Source organism: Triturus cristatus, chromosome 6 (genome assembly GCF_964204655.1).
Source record: "Triturus cristatus chromosome 6, aTriCri1.1, whole genome shotgun sequence".
NCBI lineage: Eukaryota > Metazoa > Chordata > Amphibia > Caudata > Salamandridae > Triturus > Triturus cristatus.
This window is the reverse complement of record NC_140589.1, coordinates 1,779,006,578-1,779,030,013: the sequence shown is the minus strand read 5'-3', so window position 1 is coordinate 1,779,030,013 and position 23,436 is coordinate 1,779,006,578. Positions and strand designations below refer to the sequence as shown.

Sequence of the window (23,436 nt, the reverse complement as noted above, 5' to 3'; positions counted from 1 at the left end):
CACCTGACTACGCTGCTCATTTGTGTGCAGGGCCTACTTTTCAAAGGCTGTTGCATTGAGTATAGCAGTCAGACTATGCTGGACTGGCCATACCAGGCATTGGGATTTCTCTGGGAGGTTGGACGAGTGGGGACCAGTTTTGTTCTTCGGGGCTAGTTTATCGCTGAGCTGGGGAGCACAGTGTTTGCAAATTGTTATAGGTTTAAAAGCACCAGCTGAAGAGTTCCTTTTATACCAGCAGTTTTCAGGCAACTATAAAAATGTCAAGGGAACTCTAGTGATTAATGTAACTGATGGAGAGGGATCGGAGCTTTGTCTAGTGTCAGTTTTACTCATCTAAAGTAGCACAGAGGGTTAACATGTCTGCTGCAAATGCAGATCACAGAACTGTATTTTATGTGGATAGCTCAGTGGGTTTCTGCTTTTGTCCTAGAGATCCTTTTGTTAATTGCAGTTCATAAGTTACAATTGTAATACAGCACAGTGCGCTATGAACTGCCATCAAAGAGCTGCTTAAAATCTCTATGGTACAGGTTAGAAAGTTATGTTTTTTACTAGTCTTTCTTTATCCTAATGTTGCTAAAGAGGGATTGTTTGGGTAGGAATAATTTATTATTAGTAAAGCCAACCGCAACCACTCTGTTAGTTTTGAATCATGAGTTTGTGCTTCTCCATACCAGGCACATTTAAAAAATGCCTAGCAGTACAGATGGAACTTGAATCCTACAATTTGTAGTCAACTTTGTCTTACATAACCTTTTCTATACACTAATTTTGTTTCTGTATGTGTGTGATGTACGCTGGTATGAGAGGCACTATAAATTAAATGAAATACATGTGACAGAGGGCTATGGCGAGACATGGGGCAGTGTTGGAGAATGATAGTGAGGGAATCTGTGGAGGAGGTGCGGTGCAAACAAATATTCTTACACCGTCCGCCACCAGCGCTTAAGTCGTCCCTGCCGTGCTGCTTATTAGGGCGGAGGGTGGTCTTTCATAGTGTTCTCAGCTTGTTGGCTGTGCTTAACAGTGTATGTGCACATTTATGTTATATTTAAATTCATGTTTCATGCTTGATATCTTATTTTTTGTGTTCTCCGTAAGAATGTCTGTGGGTATGACTGGGCATTCTGGTGCACTGTAAAATGATCATTTACTATGCTTTAAAAGATAATACAACTGAATATATAATGAAAAATGTGTTGTAGAATGCATCATTTCCCCCAAAATTTTCTTGGGTGGTGGAACCCTCCCGCAAACCACCCCCCCCCAAACTTGGGTGACCAGAGAAAGAAAAACCGGGACAGGTCAGACATAAAAGTAGGACTACAGCATTTAGCCTTATTTTTATGTCTGGCCTGTCACGATTTTGCATAGCCTTGTAAATGTGTGTACACACACACACATATAGTCACACACAACATAAGCTATGCCACAACCTATACCCTGATTACCCTGAGCCCCCCAGTCTGTCTCCCCATTGCTGCAGTCAACCTGCTGAGCGGCCTGAAAGAAACAAACGATTTACTTAACAAGGGCACACCTTTCAGTTCTCCCTTCAGGATGACTTGACCTTTGTCCCAAAAACTGGGACATAAACTTAAAATTAAGGAAAGCCTTGGCACACTGGGGCAGTCCTTTGAAAACAAGGACTGTCCGGTGAAATCTGGGACGTCTAATCACCCTACCCCAAACCCTCCTTTTAGTGGTCAGACTCGCTAGCTGCACTGGCTAGCTACAAACCGTATGGGGGCTGGTCAGACAAAATGTGCCAGGGTTGCTGTGGGTTCCAAGTCCATCCCTACAGCCAGAAACTAAAAGCTCTTGAGACAGAGAAAGAACACTAGCCAAAAAGCTGCAGCAATCACTCACTAGTAAAACGTATTCTCATTGCCATTAACTGCAGTTAGAAGGGTTCAATCCAACTTGAAGTCTTCTTTTTGTTATATTTAATGACAAGGTCTGCATTTCCGCTTTAAGAAAATAAATGCAAATAAAGAGCAAATGTTTAATGAAGTTAATGAAGATATAGAATGGAATGCTACTAGTGATTTTAATAGCATCTCTTGTGACTCCATCAGTGATATCATTTGTGAGGCCATGAGCCATGGATTTTGGGAATGGAAAGAGGCTATGGTTGCATAGCTCACCAGACCTGCCTACAGTCAGTGTTTTTAGGTTTTGGACCATCATCTTAACTTCCTTTAAGGTTGTAGTTTTCAGGTGGAATTTGGATGGGTTTAAAACAGATCTTATTTTGGGGTGCAAGTTAAAAACAGAGCTTTGCTTTAACAAAGGCTTTTCTGTGACTTGTCTGGTTGGATTGGGATACATTTTAGTAACTACCTGCTGGCACTGGTTACGGAGCGTGGTCTTTTACATCATCCTCTGCCCAGTCCTCAAGTCCCCAGAGCCCACAGGGCATTACACACATTTTCTACAATTAGCATGCAGTGAAATGGATCAATCCAAGGTACACATCATAACAGAGGTCAATCAGAATGCAAGGGTAGCAGTCTGATATTAACAGTACGCTGTATACTTAAAACACTCATGCTACACACGTGCCCAGGATCCCTAGATCTGAACGAAAACAACTTTTTCTGCCTTATTACCTGTCCCAGATCTTTTCTTTACTGTACACATTTCCTTTTATTAGTAGTAATTCCTGTTGCTTTATTCACATGTTGTGTTTTATAAAAATGAATTATTTAATTGTAATGCACATGATTACAATATAAGTATGTTTTATTGGCATTACGAACATATTTTTGTCCCAACACAAATAATTGGACCATACGCAAATAACAAACTAGTTGTTCCCTAATTAATGGTATATGACTTCAATCAAAAGTAAAAGGCAGCCTTTTAGTTCCTCCCACCTCCTTAGTTCAAGGGCAATATTACATGATGAAAGGGTATGTTCTACTTACCGGTTCCGAGCACAAGGAATTCAACGATGGCATCTGCATGGAGTTCATCTGCATTTGGCCACTCATTGGGTTCATGTTTTGGACATTTGTGTTTCCTCCTGCCATGGACACCGTGATGCTCATGTTGTTGTACATGCCTTGTTGGGAAGGCGTGGGCTGACTCTGCCCGGACTGACTGAACACACTGTAGAAGCAGAAGTTGCAGATGAATATGTGTCATGCTTCCTATGGCATAGATCATGCTCAACATAAACCCCTACAGTGTTTTTACTGTACTAGACCAGACTCTGATAGGACAAATAAGGAACAAATGATCCATCTGACTTGACCTTCCCAATGCCTGGTGTGCTTGGCATTCGAGGACTATTTACACTGATCAGTAGATGCACCTTTCTGGAACTGCAGCATGTCCATTCGTGGAATGGCTCTCTGCAAGTGGGCATCTAGTGTGTAAGCGAGCAGTATTAAAACCTTCCTAAGGCTATGCATTACTAATACCACCAGCCATACTCTGAGTACCATCAATAGGGGTAACAAAGAAAGAAAGCCATTGCATGTATTGTCCCCCTCAAAAAGTTAGCATTGAGCAACAAATATAGCAGCGTTCAGAACAATTATGTTGTCCACCCTGCTCAAGTGTTCAAGTAATTCATAGTCCGTCAGATAGATGACACTGCATCCTCATCTCAAGTTTCTAATATTTCTGACACTCTTGCTGAGAATAGCCCCGGGCTGTTCTAATACCCAGAGCCTTTTTCCCCCTTGGTACACTACTCTGTGAATGACATCAGTGGAAGACATCCATCCGCTTCGACTCATCACTAACTTAATACATTTTCCGTTAGTAGAGAGAACGCATAAGCCATGTCTCTACTTTGCCTCCTCGGACTGATGTGGTAGAGAGTAAGAACATGTAGTATACCAACGTTTTCCTAATATATCAAGTGCTGCATGGCAGAAGCTGTGCGGCAATGAGGAAGATCTGGCTGGATCTGTCATTCTGAGCATCAAGTACCTCGCAGTCCTGCTTTTGATACAAGTGCCAACAACTCTGTTTTAACTTTTGCACTTTAAAAAAATCACTTCCTGTGTGTCGCTGGTTGATCAAGGACAAGTCTGAGGACATCAGACCTTGTTGTGCGTAGACCAGGCAGTCAGTAAACAAGAAAATGAAACCTACCTAAGCCCTTAATTGATGTCCCTTAATTCACTTATTTTTAGGTTGGACCCTCACATTTAGAACACAGTTGCCTCCCTTAATATTGCCTCGGACAGCTGTTACTCCATACAAAATTAAGTTTGTAAAATACACAAACATAGCCACATATAGTATTTTTCCCTACAGCCAAAATTCAAACCTATTGGTAACTTTCTGTTTAATGATAGATCCTCACCAAAGTATTATGGGGAGAGTTAGACTCCTAATTGGGACCGGATTTGATCTTAACATCATTCATCATGACTGGCTCTACAGATCCCCCAAATGCCTTCACGCTAGTTATAAGACTATTGCTGGTGATCACTCCTCATGTGCCGGAGGCAGTTTAAGTTTACCCCAGAAGAAAGCTCTCACAAAGAAAGGCTCTCCCTATCACTAGGATTCATTAGTAGGCACTTTTTCATCCTCATATGCTGAGATCTGACAGTGTCGCCCTTACCACCTGCAAAAGCCGGCTCCCACTATTCTAATCTTTGAGACTCAAACTAAAGAATTCATTTTAATGTCTCGTAGATTGCCAAGATTCTATTACAACTAAAACATCCAAACCGAAACTAGACTGCCTAGACTTTATACAACTTACCTCACACAAACCCTATTCAGTACCTCAGCAATGAGACCATCTTTTCCTGCCCTCACCCCCCTTGTCAGCAGATTTATATTCAATTTGTTTTACCATGTAAGAAGCTAACGTTTACGGACACATACGGTAACCCTTCGTAGACATTTATCAGTATTGGTGGTTATCTTAGATACCTTGATTCAGCATGCATGTATGTATGGGGTATTTATATGGTGCAAACCGAGCCTGTAAACAGAGGAGTGCTGTATAGGGTTTAAGGTAAACAGAGTCAAGCATGGGGCCACTAAATTCCAAGAAAAAAAGGGGACCATTATTACAGCGCCAAATTTGATTTTAATTTCGGCGATTGCTCACTTATCTTCTCTGCTGTCATTCAGACTAAGTGTTTCGAAATAAAGTCATTGTTTTATTAATGTATAGTTAAACATATGCATAATTTAACCTGGAACTTTAATGTAACGTTTTCTCATATTGTGGATTAATTAATGTCTTTGTTTTTAAGAAATAACCCTGCTGTTTATGCCACTATTCCAAACTAAATGTTCCCATAAAGCTTTGTTACCATGATTTTACACATTCATTCAAACAAAACATTTCATACGGACAATGCAATTGCATAGCCATACAGGCCTGCCCCTCTACACTCTAAGAACCAAAGCGCCATTCCAAGACATACAGTAATTCACTCTTCTATCCACACAAGTGCAACCTATGTGGCAAAACAAAAAGTGTGGCAAGTCATTTTCAGGTGAAAGGGCAACAACCACACAAAGGAAGAAAAGGTTATTTATCTGTAACTATAGTTCTACAACTTTGGTTATCTTACATATATTTAGAGGCTTGAATATTCCTCATCGCATGCTGGAATCTTTGGTAGCCAATATTAACACAGCAGTGTACACTCAATTAACATTGAAAATAGCCATGTAGTCCCTTAACCTCACTATGTGACCCAAACCAATGCGATCACATAACTTAAAGGCTTTTTCTTCTATAACATTGGATCTTTCCAAGATTCACAAGCTTGAATAATGATTCCTAGAAAAATAAATGTATAAAACATATGATAACGAAGCAGTAATGAGGTTTACCTTAATTAAACAAGCTTTGCAGTACTGCTAACTTATTGATGTCTTCTGAACTAATGTTTAATAAAGGTGTGTGCCGAAGGCCAATTTGCTGCTTTGCACACGTCAGCATTCAGCACCCTTGCAAAGAGTGCAGCCATGGCCACCAAGCCTCCGGTGGAGTGAGTTTGTACGTTGCTTCTGATAGGTCTTTCAGATCTTCTATGGCAGAAAGCCATGCATACTAAATGACAATGGGTTTTGACCTGTTTATTTAAGGCCGAGCCACTGTTAGCATTGCCATATGACACAGACTTAATCTGATTTTCTAAAATTCTTTGTTCTGTCAATGTAGAATTTTAAACAGTTGCAAGTCCAACAAGTGCAGACCCTTCTCAGTTGGAGTGGCTGGCTGCGATTAAGTTAAACGGTTAATTTTCAAATTGAAATGGAGAGATGACCATACTTTGGGTATGAACGAGGGGTTAGTTGTTAGTGTAGGTCTAGACTTTTCAAAGTTTGAGATATGAGGGCTGAGTAGAGACCGACGTTCTCCCCCACTCTAATGGCCAACTGCAGTATAATAGCCATTTTCCATTACAGCATTTGCAAACAGGATCTGGAAACGGGCCCTAAAGGTCTTTTCAGAAGTGTCTTCAGAATGGTACTCAATTCCCAGGCTGATAACTGACTGATTATTGGGGGTTGAGTTCAGACTGAGCTGAACAAAATCCTTTACCACTCTTGTGAAAAAAATATGGTGTTTTTGGGGTGTTCCAAGGTACTGAGAGACTGCTGCCAAGTGAAGCCAGAGGAAGGAGTATTTCTATGCAGACCGTGCCAGGTGTAGTAGATGAGGGAACACTTTGTGTGGTTGCATGGTTAAAAGATCCAGTCAGCCAGGAAGTTACATAGAGTGATCGGGGTCTGAAGTTCAGAACCTGACCATGATCCTTTATCAGCACGTAAGAGTGTACTTTGAAATAAATAGGGATGTTGACAAACAGTCTCACATTTCTGTTTACCAAAATTTGCCTGGTCAAAGCTGAGGGTATCAGGGTCAGCTTGTGGAGAAACACATAGGTATAGATCCCTGACATTGTCTGGAATTGTGAACAGGTCAATGGGCAGTGCACACAAACTTTTGAAGACTAGCTGTAGTTGTCGTAGGGCCATCTTCCACAGCTGACATTACCAGTTGGGCCTGCTCAAGGTTCCGCCAGCACATCTGGCAAGCCGAATAGGCTACACGTTCAGCTCCATGTTGGGAAGAAGAATCCAATGTTAAAGAGTCTGAGACTTTTGGGATAGAACTTGTGATTTATTTCTGTCTTGCTTTTTTATATAATAAAGGATCGTCATATTGCCTTATCTAATGAGTTCTAGCTGTCTGGTAATCCAGGGTTGAAAGCTTTTAGACTCCTCCTCTCCATTCTCAACGTAAAGATGCTGATGAAAAGTGCTTTTCTTCTTCTAACCAAAGGATGCTGGCAGCAAGGGTTTGAAGGTAAGCTCCTTAGCACACAGAAATGCATCTATAGTAAGATGAAACAGTACATCTTCCAAATAAAAGTACTAACCCACAAATGTGTTGAGTGGATTGATCTACAACATCAGGGCCTGTTTGGCTTTGGGCTTCATCAAAACATTGTAGTCTAAATGGTGTGTAGCTTCCTCTCATCTGAGATTCAATTACTCGTGGATGGGACGCTTTCATAGGTGACACCGAGGGAGAAGATTGATACAAGATTACAACATTTCTAGGAAAGTCTTGTATTTTCACTCTGGAGAGTCTTGTTTGTTTGCTGAGATTCGGAACCAAAGACATTATTTTGTCGCCCCTTTAATGCAATAGTAAGAGAGTGTTGTGGAAATATGCGAGCCCGATAATGTGATTTGTTGAAGCATTGTTGGTTTCAACTTCTGTTTAAGGGTGGGAACCTAGTTTCTTAAACAGCTGAATAGTGGGTTTACTGTCTATCTCTTGAATTCAGGTACCGGATTTTTGATAAGCAAGGAAGGTAAGGAAAATGCTACTTACCAGTATTTATCTGTTCTTGGCATTTAGAGCTGTTGAGTTGTATACTTTAGCATAGATCGCCATCTGATGCTGGGCTCGGATATTTGTACTTTGTTTTTGTGGAAAAAGTCTTTGTAGTCACGAGATAGGTGACTTCTCCTTATGATGATAGTGCTCATGGGCATCGACTCCATCTTCAGATTGTTTTTCGCCTTAGAGGGTGATGATGGAGTTAGTAAGAGAGTAGAAAAATATATCCATGTGATGTATCTAAATAAGATAATACTGCAACAGCTAGAGGTACCCGGGGAGATAGATGGGTGGGCGTATACAACTCTACATGCCAAGAACAGATGCATACTGAAGTAGCATTTTCCGTTCGAGGCATATGAGCTGTAGATTGTATACTTTAGAATAGACTACAAAGCAGTTTTTCCTCCCTAGCGGTGGCAGTCTGTATCCGTTGCAGTAGTTTGAAAAAGTGTTCTTACTACAGCCTGGCCCACAGTAGCTTGTTGCTTAGCTTGCACATCTACACAATAGTGTTTAGTGAAAGTATGTGGTGTAGACCAAGTTGCTGCTTTGCAGATGTCATCAAGAGGAATGTTCCCTAAGAATGCCATAGAAGCCCCTAGTTTGCGTGTGGAATGATCTCTAGGGGGAATGGTTATTGTGCTTTGGCTTTGAGCTACCATATTTGGATGCATTTAACAATCCATCTTGCAATTCCTGTTTTTGAAAAGGGATTGCCTTTGTGAGGTGGGGAGAAAGCTACAAAAAGTTGTTTGGTGTTTCTAAAACTTTTAGTTCTTTCGATGTAGTGTAGAATCGCTCTTTTTAACGTCTAGCGTGTGGAGAGCGCGTTCTGCCACTGAGTCTGGTTGAGGGAAAAATACTGGAAGTTTAATCAACTGATTAAGGTAAAAGGCAGATACCACTTTTGGCAGAAATTTTGAATTAGGCCTAAGAACCACTTTACTATGGTGTATTTGTAAAAATGGTTCTTGTATGGTTAATGCCTGGAGTTCACTTACTCTCCTAAGTGATGCGATAGCTACGAGAAAGGCTACTTTCCAAGTAAGGAACTGTAACTCGTATTTGTGCAGAGGTTCAAATCGGGGATCCGTGAGTCTGGTGAGAACTATATTGAGATTCCATACAGGAGAAGGTGGAACTCTAGGTGGAATTATTCATTTAAGTCCTTCCATAAACGCTTTGATAGCGGGTACTCTAAACAAGGATAAATGTTGTCTGTTTTGGAGGTAAGCAGCAATTGCAGCAAGATGTAGCCGTATAGATGTATATGCTAGGTTACATTGTTATAGATGCAAAAGATAACAGATAATATTTTGGATGAAAGCATCTAGCGGATCGATTTTGTTATTTGTACAATAAATGACAAATCGCTTCCACTTTGCTGCATAGCATGCTCTAGTAGTAGGACGTCTAGCCCCTTTAATGATGTTCATGCAGTCTGGTGGGAGATTAAGGTAGCCAAACTCTAGGACTTCAGGAGCCAGATCGCAAGATTGATTTGATTGGGATATGGGTGCCTTATCTCTCCATGGTTCTGAGTGAGATTTTTGGGGGGAGAGGTGCAGCTTTTGACGAGGCACTACTGAAAGTTCCAACAGGGTTGTGAACCATGGTTGGCATGCCCATGTTGGAGCAACTAGGATCATTGTGAGTGAGTGTTGTTTGAGCTTCCGAACCAGTAACAGAATGAGCGGGAGAGGCGGAAAAGCGTATGCAAATCTGCCTGACCAGTTCATCCATAGCGCATTGTCATTGGACAATGGGTGTGGATATCTGGAGGCGAAGCTTGGGCATTTTGCGTTTTGGTGTGTGGCGAACAGATCTATATCTGGATGACACCACATGTGAAAGAATGGAAGAAGAACTTGAGGATGAAGTTCCCATTCATGGATCTGCTGTGTTTGGCGACTGAGCAGATCCGCGATCTGATTGTGTACTCCTGGTAGATGTTCTGCGAGGAGGTAAATGTTTTGAGGGATGGCCCATCTCCATATGCTTGTTGCCTCTATAACCTCCTCTGAAATAACCTCTGTTAGGGGAGGTTTGAGTAGTGTTTTTGTAGGAGGATGAGGTGTTGTCCGTTCCAATAGTTTTAGAGGCGCCCCTATAAAGAGCGACGAAAAGAACCTCTAGAGGTTGTTGCCTGTAGAGCTCCCATGGTCTTAGCGGTTTCTGAGTCCTTTTTCATTTTTTCCAAAGATGTGTCTACGGTGGGTCTAAATAAGTGTTCTTGATCAAAGGATTGATTAAGAATTGTGGACTGTGCATCCTGTTTAAACCCAGATATGCGTAGCCATGCGTGTCTGCGTAGTAAAACGCTTGTGTTAACTGCTCGAGACGCTGTGTAGACTGCAGCAAGAGTACACTTTATAGAAGTGTTTGTAATTAATTTTCCCTCTTGTATGAGGTCATTAGCCTTAGCCTTATACTGATCGGGAAAATATTGTATGAGCCTTTCAAGCTCATCGTAATGAGCCCTATCATACCTGGCTAGTAACGCTTGAGTAATGGCAATGTTTCAGTGATTCGCTGCTTGTGAGGCAATGCGTTTGCTTGATGCATCTAGCAATTTAGACTCCTTATCTGGAGGTGGGGCATCCCCTGATGTTTGGGAATTTGCTAGTTTAAGTGCATTTGACACAACCAAGGAATCTAGAGGGAGCTGTGCTTTAATATAAGCTGGCTCGTTGGGAGCTGGTTTGCATTTTTTCCTGGGGTTGAGAACTCTAGCCCTGACGGGATCTTTAAAAACGTCAGGTGCATGTTTGAACATACCTTTTAACATAGGTAGAATACTTGTTGATTTTTATGACTGTGTGAAAGTCTCTAACAAAAAATCTTCCTCTTGTGGATCTGAGTGTAATTCTACCCCATGATATTGTGCAGCTCTATTTATGAGCTGTGCAAAACCTATGTTGTCGTCTGGCGGGGATGGACTAGATGGGTAGTAGTCTGGATCTGGGACATCTGGTGGATTATCATAATCCTCCCAAGGATCAGGTGGTGGGAAAGCAGTGTCATCATCATTATTATCCTCTTGTGGGTTTTCATCCCCACTCCCACCCCCAAGGTGATCATCATCATCTTGTGGTGTAGGTGAATATGGTAGCATTGGAGAGTGTGCTGGAGAAAGTGGTGTTGTGGGGATATTTGGAGGAGAGAAGGGTCTGGCTGGAGAAGTTGCCACGTCTCTCTTCTTTAAGGGTACCTTGGGTTCTTCTGGGGAGTCTAAAGGTCTCTTTTTAGATAGGATAGTCTTGATATGACCAGTTTTAGGGTCAATGTGAAAGGTTTTTTGTTTAGGATCCACTGGATCTGGTTGAAAAAGGTCTTTTAATCCAGTATCCTTGTTCGGTACCAATGATTTTGGTTGTTTTGGTTTTGATTCCGAAGCTTTAGGAGGGGTCTTAGTGTCCTTTTGCTTTGGAGGAGCTGTGGAGTCTGAGGACTTTTTCGGCTCTGAGGATTTATGGTCTTTTTTCGGTTCCAAAGATTTGCTCTTTTTCGGCTCTGAAGATTTGTAGTCTGGTTTCGGATCCGAGGGTTTATCTTGATGGTGTTTCGGTGCCGAATGTTTAGGTTTCGGTACTGGGGATGGTAGTTTGGTACCGATGCGTGGCTGGCTCGGTCCCGAGTTGCTTGAAGGCTTGTCTTTGGACTTCAGAGCCGAGCCCGAAGGTGGGGCATCCGCGGTTTTGTCACGGTGTCGACCAGAGCCGGAAGGCGAAGGTGTTACTGGAGCCTTGGATTTTGAGAAGAGGTAGGGGTGTTGATGTCGGTACTCACGGTTCGTTGACCTGAAGTAACTGTCGGATCTTCGGCCTCTGATTCATCGGCTTCGGAGACGCTGATGTCTTCATTGTCCGGTTCTTTTTCCTCGGGAGCATCGGGCCTGCATCGAAGATGTCGCCTGGCACCGAGGTAGTGGATCGAGACATTACGTGACGTCGAGCCCGGCGATCACGTATGGTTCTCTTCGATCGGAATGAAGCGCAGGCCAGGCAATCTTTGTCCTCGTGTTCTGGAGAGAGGCAAAGGTTACTGACCTCGTGGAGATCAGTGTGTGGGAATTTGGCACCACACAGGGGGCATTTTTTGAATGGAGTTCTGTCGTGATGGGCCATCCCAAGACCTGGACAAGGGATATGCCGACCTCTCACCTCCTTATATTTCCCCTGTGTTCTGTTTACAGTCACCCGCCGCCGAGGACGGTGATGGTCCCTTTAATTTCCCGTGCTTCCTGGAGTCTACCCCGTGTCACATGACCCCGTCACATGCTCCAATGAGTCTTGTCGGAGAGGAGGAAACTGGCTTCTTAGCAGGAAGTGTGTGGAGCGATAGAAGCCGTCGGGAGCTCGTTCCAGGAGAGAGTCCAAACCAAGCCTATCCGGAGGAGAAGAGGAGCTGATCCACTGTGCGGCATGACAGATCTGTGGCGGAGAGCAGAGAGAAGTCGTCGCCGGAAGCAGCAGGGCTCCGGGAACAAGAAGCGAAGAGCAGGGAGCCGGACCCTATCGGGCATCACCAGCAAACCAGCCGCGCTCCCGGAGGAGCGTGGCTACCCGAGGTACGCGGTCGTATCTGGGGGTGGTTCGGGAAGGGCGGGCCTAGTGGAGAGGGTGCCTCGAGCAGGGATGGGGAAGGCTAAAGAATCTCCGCGTAAAGCGCTCAGCCCTAGATAACAATCTGCTTGGCTCACAGCATGCAACACTCGGTGGTGGTGCGGTGTGATGGTGTCCTTCCCTCACTCCCCTCCCTGCCACTAAAAGTTCTCTTCCCAAAAACTTGTGTTTCTTTCCTTTATTTTATTTTTATGTGCTACGTCGGGCTAATCCCTGAGAGAGGACGAAGAGAAGTCCACGGCCCTTCCTCTGGATAGAAGACGGAAGACACAGGGATTCTTTGTGGTGCCTTATTTGCGAAGCCTTACCGCATAAAAATAACTTTTGTTTTGACCATATATCCTCTAAGTGTCTCATTGCCCATCGACAAGTTCTTTCCATTAGCTGTAGGGCCTGATGGCGCAGATAGGCCCAATGGCCCGCGTCGATGACCAGAACGAAGGTGTTGAGATTTGTGTTGGATCCGCGCCTAGGAGTGCAATCGAAAAACAATACAGTTGAGCGGTGAAGGGTTGCGCATCTAAGGGGAATACGACACCGACCCGGAGCGCAGCCGTTTACATCCGAACCCGATGGAGGAAAAAAACTATCTGAAGTTGGAGTTGATGCCCATGCGCACTATCATCATAAGGAGGAGTCACCTATGTTGTGACTACAAAGACTTCTTCCACAAAAACAAGTGCAAACATCCAAGCCCAACACCAGATGGCGATCTATGCTAAAGTATACAATCTACAGCTCATATGCCTCGAACACACCCTTATTCGCTGCTGTCACAGGTATAATGTTACTGGACAGTAGACATTTGGTGAAACCTCTGCAAGCTGAATGATGACCAAAGAGGAGTGCAGTGAACTGAAAAATGCTGCCCGTTGACCATGAATGGTAGGAGACTTCCTCTGTTTACGGTGAAGTGGAACACTGGAATAGGCTTCAGTCATGTTCAAAAGACTAGAATTGTTGACTGTAGGCCACTGAGAGACCATTTGAAAGGACTGTTTCTTGATGGATTTGTTGAGTGCCCTCAGATCCAGATTAAGATGCCATTTCCCCAATTTTTCTGCATCAAGAATAACATTAAGTAACGTTCCTGACTGTGTTAGGACTTGGGCACTGGTTTGATAGTAGTCTTTGGAGAATGTATGTTATCTCTGCCTTCAGCACGTCAAGATGCAAGTGGCACTCCTTTTTTGAGTAGTGCTAGAGATGCTTTGGAAATAATTATATGGTATGTTAGTGCTGAGTAATATCCGGGACCAAGCTTCACAATGTTATAAGATGCCAGAAACATCAGTGTGTTGTACTATTGATCCTCAGTTTCTTTCAAAGCAAGCATTGACGTTTGACTGGAGGGTCAGTGGTAGTTGATGCAGAAGTACTTGCTGCACAATACTGTCAGTTGAGAGCGAGAGTGCTGATAGAGGCCCCTGGTGGTCTGGGGTGTTTGGTTGAGAAAGCAGCGGCAGTAGAATTACATGATGTGTGTAGTAGCCTGGTGGAGGTAGATGGTTTTCCATGATGTGCTTCGGAAAATCTGATTTAACTTGGAGCATAGTAGACTAGAAAAGCACGTCAGCCATGCTCCTAGAGTTGTTGTTCATCTTCAGAGTCACTAGGGGTTACTTAAATATCCAGGTCATGAGCATCAGTTACCTGATCATCATGTTTGTCACCGTCATGAGAACTTTCAGACCCATCATGCAGACTTCATGATTGATGTCCAGTAAGTAATTTCACCGCCTACTGGGCCCAAAAGGATTTGCAGAGGTGTTACTGGACTAATTCTTATTGAAGAGACAGTTTACATGAGATATAGGGTTAAGGCTTTTCAGGAATAACAGGATAAACAGCCATCAACAAATGTACTGTCAATGATTATACCATCGGCAGTGCAGCCATAGATGGTGCGGTCATCAAAATTGTTGATGATGTGGCTATCAACAATGTTGTTGCCGATGAGGTCATCATCAGTGTGACTCAATGAGATTCATGCCTTTGATAAGGGTATTTTAGTCACTGACGAGACATACGTGGATACAGGCATGGACTGTGCAGTTATTTTAGTCACTGAAGAAACATACGTGGTTACAGGCGTGGACTATGTAATTATCAACATCATAGACATAAGTAGACTTAGAGTGTTTCTTCATGGACGAAGACTTGCCTGAGGTCACCGGCGGGGCTATCCATGGTTGAGAAGGGACTGTGAAAGTGGGAGGCTGAGGAGATGCAGTCTTTGTTTTTTTACCTTTTCTGGAGGCTTACTTCTGGTGGCTACGGGTCAAGATTCTCCAAAGATGAGGCTCTGACCAGATCAAACATGTATTTTATGTCTTTGCAAGTGGTGCAGCTTTTTGCTTAATCCACAGCAGGTGACTTCACTCAAGATACTCAAAGTCCTTGCCTCTTTCTTGTTAAGAGTCCTAGCTGACATTTTGGCAAATTTCACACCTTCGTGACACACAGTCAGAACAGTGAAGTCACAGCAGCCATTGTTTGTTGGGTCCACTGTGGTGGATCCTCTTGACCCCGCAGAGGAGCATGGCTTAAGCCATGGAAGGCTATCAAGCATCTGGATAGAGGGCTTAGTCAGCTAAATACAGAAACAAGAAAAATGTTTATCGCCTGTAAATGGTGGGAACAGACGTGCCAAGGAAAAGCTGAAGACCAAAATGGAGAAAAAGGTGTAGGTATGAAGAGACAAGCAGCACTCCGAGGACTGTCTAAAGAATTTGAGCAGTTCATTTTCTGTGACTGTGAGGTGACTAGATACCCTGCAGTATGTGGCTGTTTGCAATGTGTATGCAAAGTGTATGTACACTGCTATGTAATGGGAATTTTTAAGCATGTCAATCTATCAAAATCTAATGTTAAAGAATGAAGTAATCTAGCGATCATCGCATTCAGTTACCTCTATATTCTTCACGTATGAAGCATGTGATTTAGTAAACAAGTTCATACAAAGTAGGATACTTCAACTCTTAGTACACAGGTCTTTGTATGAGAATACATCTGGTCACAAATAAAAAAATCTGTACCCTGTAAGTCTGCAAGCTGTGCTTGTTATGCAGAAACAACTTCATCGGTATTCATGAATTGGTGAAAGGAGTTACACAAATTATGTGTCAAATATAAAAGATGAATAGAATGTTGCACTTGTTTACAACAAATATAGTTGTCAGAATCTATGAAGGTTTTAAACATCCAAAACCTGTTCACATACAGAGCTATATATTTGAAACTAACTTCCTGGCATGGTGAATAGCGCTGATCACATAAGAGCACTGGTCGTTTATGGGTTATTTTTTTTGACATGACTAAAACCTGAAAAAGATGTCCACTCCACATAAGATGAAAGTGTCTTTCCTTGAGTTTGCATATGGCCATGTCTGAACTGGGGTGGCAGAGTGGGCTAAAGAATGGTGAGGGATTAAACCCAGATCAGTTTCCTGGGGGTGAGTGCTTGCAATGTTCAACACTCCGTCCATCATTTCCTTTGGTTTTTGCTTTCCTTGAGTATGGCGTACTTATTAAAGAATGTAATGCTTTTGCCACTTTTTTTGAAAGAGACACTTATTCCAATATGCAATTTAGAAGCTACATTGCTGCCTGGATTTCCCCTGCAAACCTTCTGACATGGAAAGCCTTGCAACAATCAGGTTGAGAGCACTATGAGTGTGTTGTCTTCAGGGTGTGCGTACCTGTTACTTCCCATTGAGGTTTGCTGCCAGGGCTTCATTTCTGGTGACTGGTACCCTGGTGTGGTTGGAGTCTGCTGGAGCATGGGGCTCTGTGATGGAGTAATGCGAGGTGACAGCAAAGGACTTGTTGGGCTGAGAGAAGAACTGAAAGCAGGCTCGCCTTGCTGACCCACTCCTGTAAAGTAGAAGGCAAGAAAAGTTTATTTTACTCTTTAACTACCAAGGTAGACATGTCTCACAAATACTGCACAAAAGCTGGTTTCTGTGGTTTCCTTATCTAGACAATTTATCGAAACCTACCTTCAATACAAATGAGACTTCTTATGGACGCCTGATTATGTCATGCTGAAGTTATATGTTAGGTAGTTTGGTCAGATTTTGACATTTCCTAATCGTTAATTGTATATTTAAGGTGATGTTCAGCTAAAGTCGGGAATGGTGCATGGCAATGTCAGCATCTATCTCAATGAGCAGGGTATCTGGTGGTGGAGTAAGACAAGATGGATTTACATCAGAGCTAATAATGGGTGGAACTCTCAGTCACTGATTATCTAGTTCAGAGTGAGTGCCTTTTTAGGCAACCGAAGGGGCAACTTTCGCCCCAGATATCAGAACCAACAATACAGGGGGTTCCAATCGGGATCAGACCACCAGAGAAGGTTTCAGCTAGACCAGGAACAACAGAGGGGATTTTACCCCAACCAGGGACAAGCATAGGGGAACCGCTTCGAGGAACAGGAACAACCCCAGAAATATATTCGGACCCGCCATCATCAGTATTGGCAAAGATAAACACCATACCTATCTTTAATCTGTCTTAAAGTATTATGGATCCACATGTTGAGACATTACTAGTGAAACGACTTTCCTTTGTCCCTACTGTATCCTTGAATAAGTTCGAGTTGATAAGGGACATCCATTCTTTCTTTCGGAAGATAAGACTAAAAAGTTATTTCAAGACAGAACTGTTGAGGTCACCGAAGACAATAGATCTGGCCATAAACCTCCATCTACGTTCAACCCAGGTCACGAGTTGGTTGGCCCTGAAGTTGAGATGTTTGAAAAGGCAGTGCGCAATACAATTCAGAAGGCTATTCAATACATTCCTAAACCTTCCTTCAACATCACCAGTTAAGAAAATAATGTTTTAAAAAAACTGAAAGACGATACTACCATGACGATCAAACCTTGCGACAAAGGTGGAGGTATCGTTATCTTCGATTCCAATAAATATAGAGAAAAAATGGAACGCCACCTGAACTCCCCCAATCATTATTAAAAAATCCTGGCCAATCCTGAACCTAAACTCCAAAAACGCATTTTGAAACTAGTGCAAACAGCGGTTGCCAGAGACGACATCTGCGAAAAAGAAGCAGAATTTTTAACACCCACATTCACGCGCATCCCCATTTTATTTATGGTGCGTCTAAAACACATAAAAATGAATTGGAACCCTCACTAAGACCTATTGTCTCCACTATTGGGGCAGCAACGGAACCCTTGTCGAAGTATGTGGATAGGTTTCTCCAACCTTTAGTATCCGCTTTACCATCTTATATCAAAGACACGGGCCACTTTATCTCGAAAATAGAAGGCTTACCTTATTACGAGCAGACCTAAATTCTTGTGACCATGGACCTAGAGTCTCTATACACTAACATCCCCCAAGCGGAAGCCCTTAGTGTTATTAGGGACTTAGTGGAGGCTGAAACCTCTTTGATTAATGCCACCTTTATACTTGAATGCTTGGAGGTTGTCTTATCAGAAAACTTTTTTAATTCGAAGGCTCTTCTTTCCACCAAATAAAAGGAGTCAGCATGGGTGCAGCCTGTGCACCCAGCGTGGCCTTTCTTTATATGGGGCATTTCGAAAAGCGAAATATATACAACGAACTGGCCTCGTTTTTTGAAAATGTTACTTTCTGGTCACGATTTATAGACGATATTTTTTTCGTCTGGCGCGGCGACCAACAAACCTTGGACGAGTATTGTATGTGGCTAAATCTAGCTGATCCCAATTTACGATTCACGATGCATGCCAGTACCCATAGATTGGAATTTCTGGATGTGTGGGTTGAGCATGCTGAATGCCAACTAACTGGTTCACTGTACACCAAACCCACATCCAGAAATACGCTCCTACATTTCTATAGTTTTCACCCCAGATGTCAAAAAGATGGAATCCCCTTCAGTCAATTCCTACGCCTTCGTAGGAATTGCACCAACATCAAAACTTTTCTGGAACATGCTGAGATCCTTAAAAATAAACTGACCATGAGGGGTTACCCCAACAAATTGGTCAAAGATGCTCTGACGTGCAAGATATTATGACCGTCCAACCATGTTCCAGCCTAAACAGAAAAACCAACATGACAAACTTATCTGTGTCACTAAGCACTCAACAACTGACTACAAAATACGAGCTATCATAAGTTCACAATGGCACCTTTTAAACCTGGATCGCCAAGCACCCCAGTTAGCTAAACCGATTTTCTCCTTTAAAAGAAATGAAAATCTGAGAAACATGCTGGTGAGAGCAAAGGACGTTAAGCAGAGCACCTTTATCCAAAGATCACTTTCTGGAGGACATCGAGTCAAAGATAATCAAAGATGTGGCTCTTGCCAGGCGTGCCCCAATTCAATAGTAGGCGAACAAATCTGCATCAATAAACGCACTGTATTTCTTAATGAAATTACCAATTGTCGCTCGACCACCATTGTATATGTTATCCTATTCCCTTGCGAACTGGCATGTGTGGGAGAGACATCTAGAGAATGTAGGATCCGCATTGTTGAGCATAAATCTAACACCAGACTTCTTAAACCCTCCGCGCCCTTAGTACAACACTGGGCACTGACAGGACACTCGGAGGGAGACTCACGGTGGACAATTTTAGAAAAAGTCCACACTACCCCGGGCCTTGATGCGACCAGCATTCGCAGGAAACGCAAATTGTTTTGGATGTTCTCACTTAACACGAAAGATATGGGACTCAATGAGAGCTTACGATGGGAAAACGCCATTTTATAAGCTCATGCTTATTAGTATCAGTCTCTACATGTGGTCTCTTTAACTATTCCCTAAAGTATTCTGATCCCCTCCGAGATCTTGCCGCTTAGAAACGTTCATATTCATTTGATGTTCACTCGGTTTATTCCGAGCAGATAAAAATAGGTTATTTTCTTATTTTCATTTCTTCTATAGCTATTTTTATAATACATACTTTTTTATTTTTTATTCCCTACCATCCTTAGTTCTGTCCGTATCCCTTTTGCATTTGAAAACCCTCCCATTTGCTCTCTGCATTATCTGACCTCCACCCTTATCAGTTGACCTTGCTTGGCCTCTACCATTGGCTGTTTATGTGGGACTCATTAGCTTAAATTCGGTCATTTCCGGGCGGAGGCTCAGGGCTTGTGCGACGCATGGCGGACCTGGCACCCGCACACGGCAATATACTCATACTTCGGCCGCTCATCACACCCATGCACGCATTGACGCGATTTTTGTCCCCCCCGCCGACTGTGTAGGCATCCAGGACACCCGCATCCTCCCTAGGGGGCTATCCGATCACTCTCCGGTCCTCCTAAGACTGGGCCCCCCGCCCCGCGGGGCCCGCCAGATGTGGCGTTTTAACGCTTGGTTCCTCCAGGATAAGACGCTCCGTATGGAGGTGGGGTCCGCATTGACGCATTACTATGCTGATAACGACGGGTCGGTCTCCTCGGCGGGCACTCTTTGGGAAGCCTGTAAGGCCACCATTAGGGGGGCTGCCAAGGCACATGTGGTACGGCATCGCCAGACGCAACTGCAGCAGCTCACCGCCTGTGAGGCCCGTGCGCTGCGACTGGAGCGGTCTCTCTCCGAATCCGATGATCCAACCGGGGCTCGGCAACTGCTATTTCTGCGTAAGGAGATTCGTCAACGGTCGCTTGACGCGGCTAAGACCGGATGGCTTCCCCCAAGAGTTTTATGCCACCTACAAAGATCACCTGGTCCCGCGGCTGAGTGATCTCTTTGCCGAAGCGGTAAAAAAAGGCTCCTTCCCTCCAGAGGCCGACATTACCACGATTGTGGTTCTGCCCAAGTCCGCGCCGCCACCTTGTGACAGGTCGGCCTACCGGCCAATCTCCCTTATTAACACGGACATCAAGCTTTACGCAGCAGTCCTGGCCCAGCGGCTCCGACCCTTTTTGTCGTGTTTGGTACACCCGGACCAATGCGGCTTTATGCCGGACCGGGGCACCCGCCACTGCCTCCGTCGCCTTCACGTGGCCTTGGCCCACCGCCATCGCTTACCTCCATATCTCACCCTTCTGCTCGCTGATTTCGAGAAAGCTTTCGACTCGGTTGGGTGGGCCTACTTGTTTGATGTCCTGACCCACATGGGTTTCGGCCCCAAGTTTGTCGCAATGGTACGGGTCCTCTACGCGCGCCCCCGCGCCAGAGTGTTGGTTAACGGGGCGCTGTCGCGGCCATTTCGGATCGGCCGGGGGACGCGGCAGGGGTGCCCGCTATCGCCCCTTCTCTTCGCGCTTGCGATGGAGCCCTTGGCTGCCCTGATCAGAACGGACCCTCTCCTTCAGGGCTGGGAGTGGCCGGGCTTGGAGGCGGACAAAATCGCCCTCTATGCAGACGACGTCCTGCTGTACCTCGGCGATCCGGCGCGCTTGGGCCCACGCGCACTCCACATCTTGGGCCGCTTTGGTCGCGCATCTGGCCTCTACCTCAACCCGCGGAAATCGGTCCTTGTGCCTCTGCACCCCTCCCGGGAATGCTTTGACTGGCAAGACACTATTCCCCTCCGCCGGTTGTCCTTCAAGTACCTGGGCATCTGGGTCTCCCTTCTCCCGGAATTGAGCTGGGCACTTAACGTGACCCCCCTGGTCAAGAAAGCTAAGGTGGACCTGGCAAGATGGCAATCACTCCTGCTCGATCCGCTGGGGAGGGTGGCCCTATACAAAATGATGATTCTCCCCCGGTTCCTTTACGTGTTGCAGAACACTCCCGTGTCCTGGCCGTGGTTCCGCGAGCTGGACGGGATGGCAACCAAATTTCTCTGGGGTGGTGGGAGACCGCGGTTGGCCCTCTCGACATGTCGCCTGCCCACCTTTGATGGAGGGCTAGGCATGACTGATCTCTACCTCTACTACCTGGCTACCCGCCTTCAGTCGTCCACGATTGGTTTGGGGGGGGATGGTCCGACCCGGCATATAGAGTGGAATTAGAGGACCTGGGGTTCTCCTGTATTCAGGACCGCCTGTACGGCGCCCCCGTCCCCGCCTCCTGGCCAGACATCACCAAAGCGATCTTCATGGCCTGGCGGGCGGCGCGTCGCCACACCCGGTGGACCCGGAAATTGACTCGCGCCACCCCCCTCTGGCATGGGACTTGGTTGCGGACCTGGAGGGCTTTAGCTCATGGGATCTACTTGGCATCTCCCAGCTGGGAGATGTCTGGCGGGGGGACGCATGTGCTCGTACTCAGAACTGCAGGCGCGCTTCTCCCTCCACTCCTCCCAATTTTATAGATACCTCCAACTGCGCCATGCCATACGCACGTACACCCCACTGGACATTAGGCTGCCGGATCACAGCCCCCCGGAGGCTCAGGTCATGCTGGGCAACCTAGGGAGGGGGGTATTTCCAGGATATACCGTTCTCTTGTTAATAATACCCCCATGTCCCGGGAAGACCTGAAGGAACGGTGGGAGGTGTGGGTGGGTCCCCTGGGCGAGGCCGACTGGCGGAACGCGCTTATGGCCCCCAGGTTGGTGATGGCCTCCACCAGACTGAGGCTTATTCAAATTTACTACCTCCACACTGCCTACCTCACACCAGCTTGCCTTCACCGCGCGGGCCTCTCCACTGACGCAGCTTGCCCCCGCTGCGGCTTTGAGCCGGCTGACTTTATACACATGGTGTGGTCTTGTCCGGATTTGGGGGGGTACTGGAGGGGCATAGAGGCCGAGCTCACGGAGGTCCTGGGGTGGGAGGTGCCACATGACCCTAGACATACCCTACTGGGCATCACTGACGGCGTAGATGGCACGCTCGCAGAGAAGCTATTCCTCACGACAGCGTTCATGGTAGCGAAGCGAGACATTGCAGCGGCCTGGAAACAACCGCAGCCACCTAACTTGGCCAAATGGAGCACCGGGGTGGACTGGTGTGCGGCACAGGAACGGACTCTCTACCAGGCACGAGGTTGCCACAAGAAATACCGCAAGGTCTGGGAGAAATGGTTGGGTAATGTATTATGAGCAGGCGGTTTGGGGGGGAGGGGGCGGGAGGAGGGTTTCGGGGGGGGGGGGGTGGGCGGGGATGTGGCGTGTTCTCATGTAATGCTGTTGTCAGCTGATGGATCGACAGGCTCATGGTTTTTATGTTGTATTATTCAAAACAATAAAAACGTGTTTATCAAAAAAAAAATTCGGTCATTTCCGCTAGCCTGTTCTGCATTGGAGCCCCTGCACCCAGGCGTTATCGTTTCATCCGGTTCCTCCTCATCTCGGCAATCTCCGGTAAGAATCGTTTGCGCTGCCCTTTCACAGTTCTACTGGTCGCCATGACTGGCCATATCTCTTCCAGTCAACTTTATCTTTCTGTGATCCATCCCCGGATTTTGTTCTTTCCCGCCGTGCTAGACCAGTACTTCATCAATTCCGATTCTGCACCGAATTTCCCACCATGAGGGTTTACCTTTCATCTACCTGTCTTTAACCTGCACCGTCCTTCCGGTCTGCCCTGCCTAGCCCGACTGAGGTAAGCTGACCCCTTTCGGGATTCTACCGGCCTGCTTGCTTTAGAAGACCCCTGCTCGAACCATACATCTATATCATTGCACGCTTTCTCATTTTCTTTCATTCTCCTTTTTTTCCAGATTCTGTTTTCTTGCGATTCCTTAAGCCGATGTATTACGCGGGCTTTCTACACACCGGCCAACTTGGGTTAGCCTCTCCCTGGTAGTTTAGACCTCATTGTTTCTAAATAAATGCCCCATCGCGACTGCTGCTTTATCTGAACATATTATCCAGTTCTGGTGTTTGTTTCTACCTTAACAAACCGTTGGTAATAGGCGGTCATTCACTTTCAAACCGAGCCTGCCTGCATGGGTTTCTCTGCTCGTGCATTTAACCCAGCGGGTTCGGAACTGTGTTTGCACCCGGTGGGCTGCGCGCTGTCCAGGCCGCTGTATCTTGATATTCTAGCGCCCATGCCAGTGTGCATTCATTTTATTTGGTTGACGACATTCC

General features: G+C 45.2%; 1 protein-coding gene across 6 annotated transcripts in view; it reads right to left on the bottom strand.

Annotated features, from left to right (window-relative positions):
* NCOA1 (nuclear receptor coactivator 1) overlaps positions 1-23,436 on the bottom strand; it is a 1,112,411-nt gene that overhangs the window by 16,007 nt on the left and 1,072,968 nt on the right. For all 6 annotated transcript variants that reach the window (XM_085613077.1, XM_085613079.1, XM_085613078.1 and 3 more), the window contains 2 exons: positions 16,182-16,356; positions 2,934-3,117 (listed from right to left, as the gene is read on the bottom strand). In XM_085613077.1, the coding sequence (XP_085469203.1) occupies positions 2,934-3,117; positions 16,182-16,356 (359 nt within the window). The remainder of the gene's footprint in view (positions 1-2,933; positions 3,118-16,181; positions 16,357-23,436) is intronic.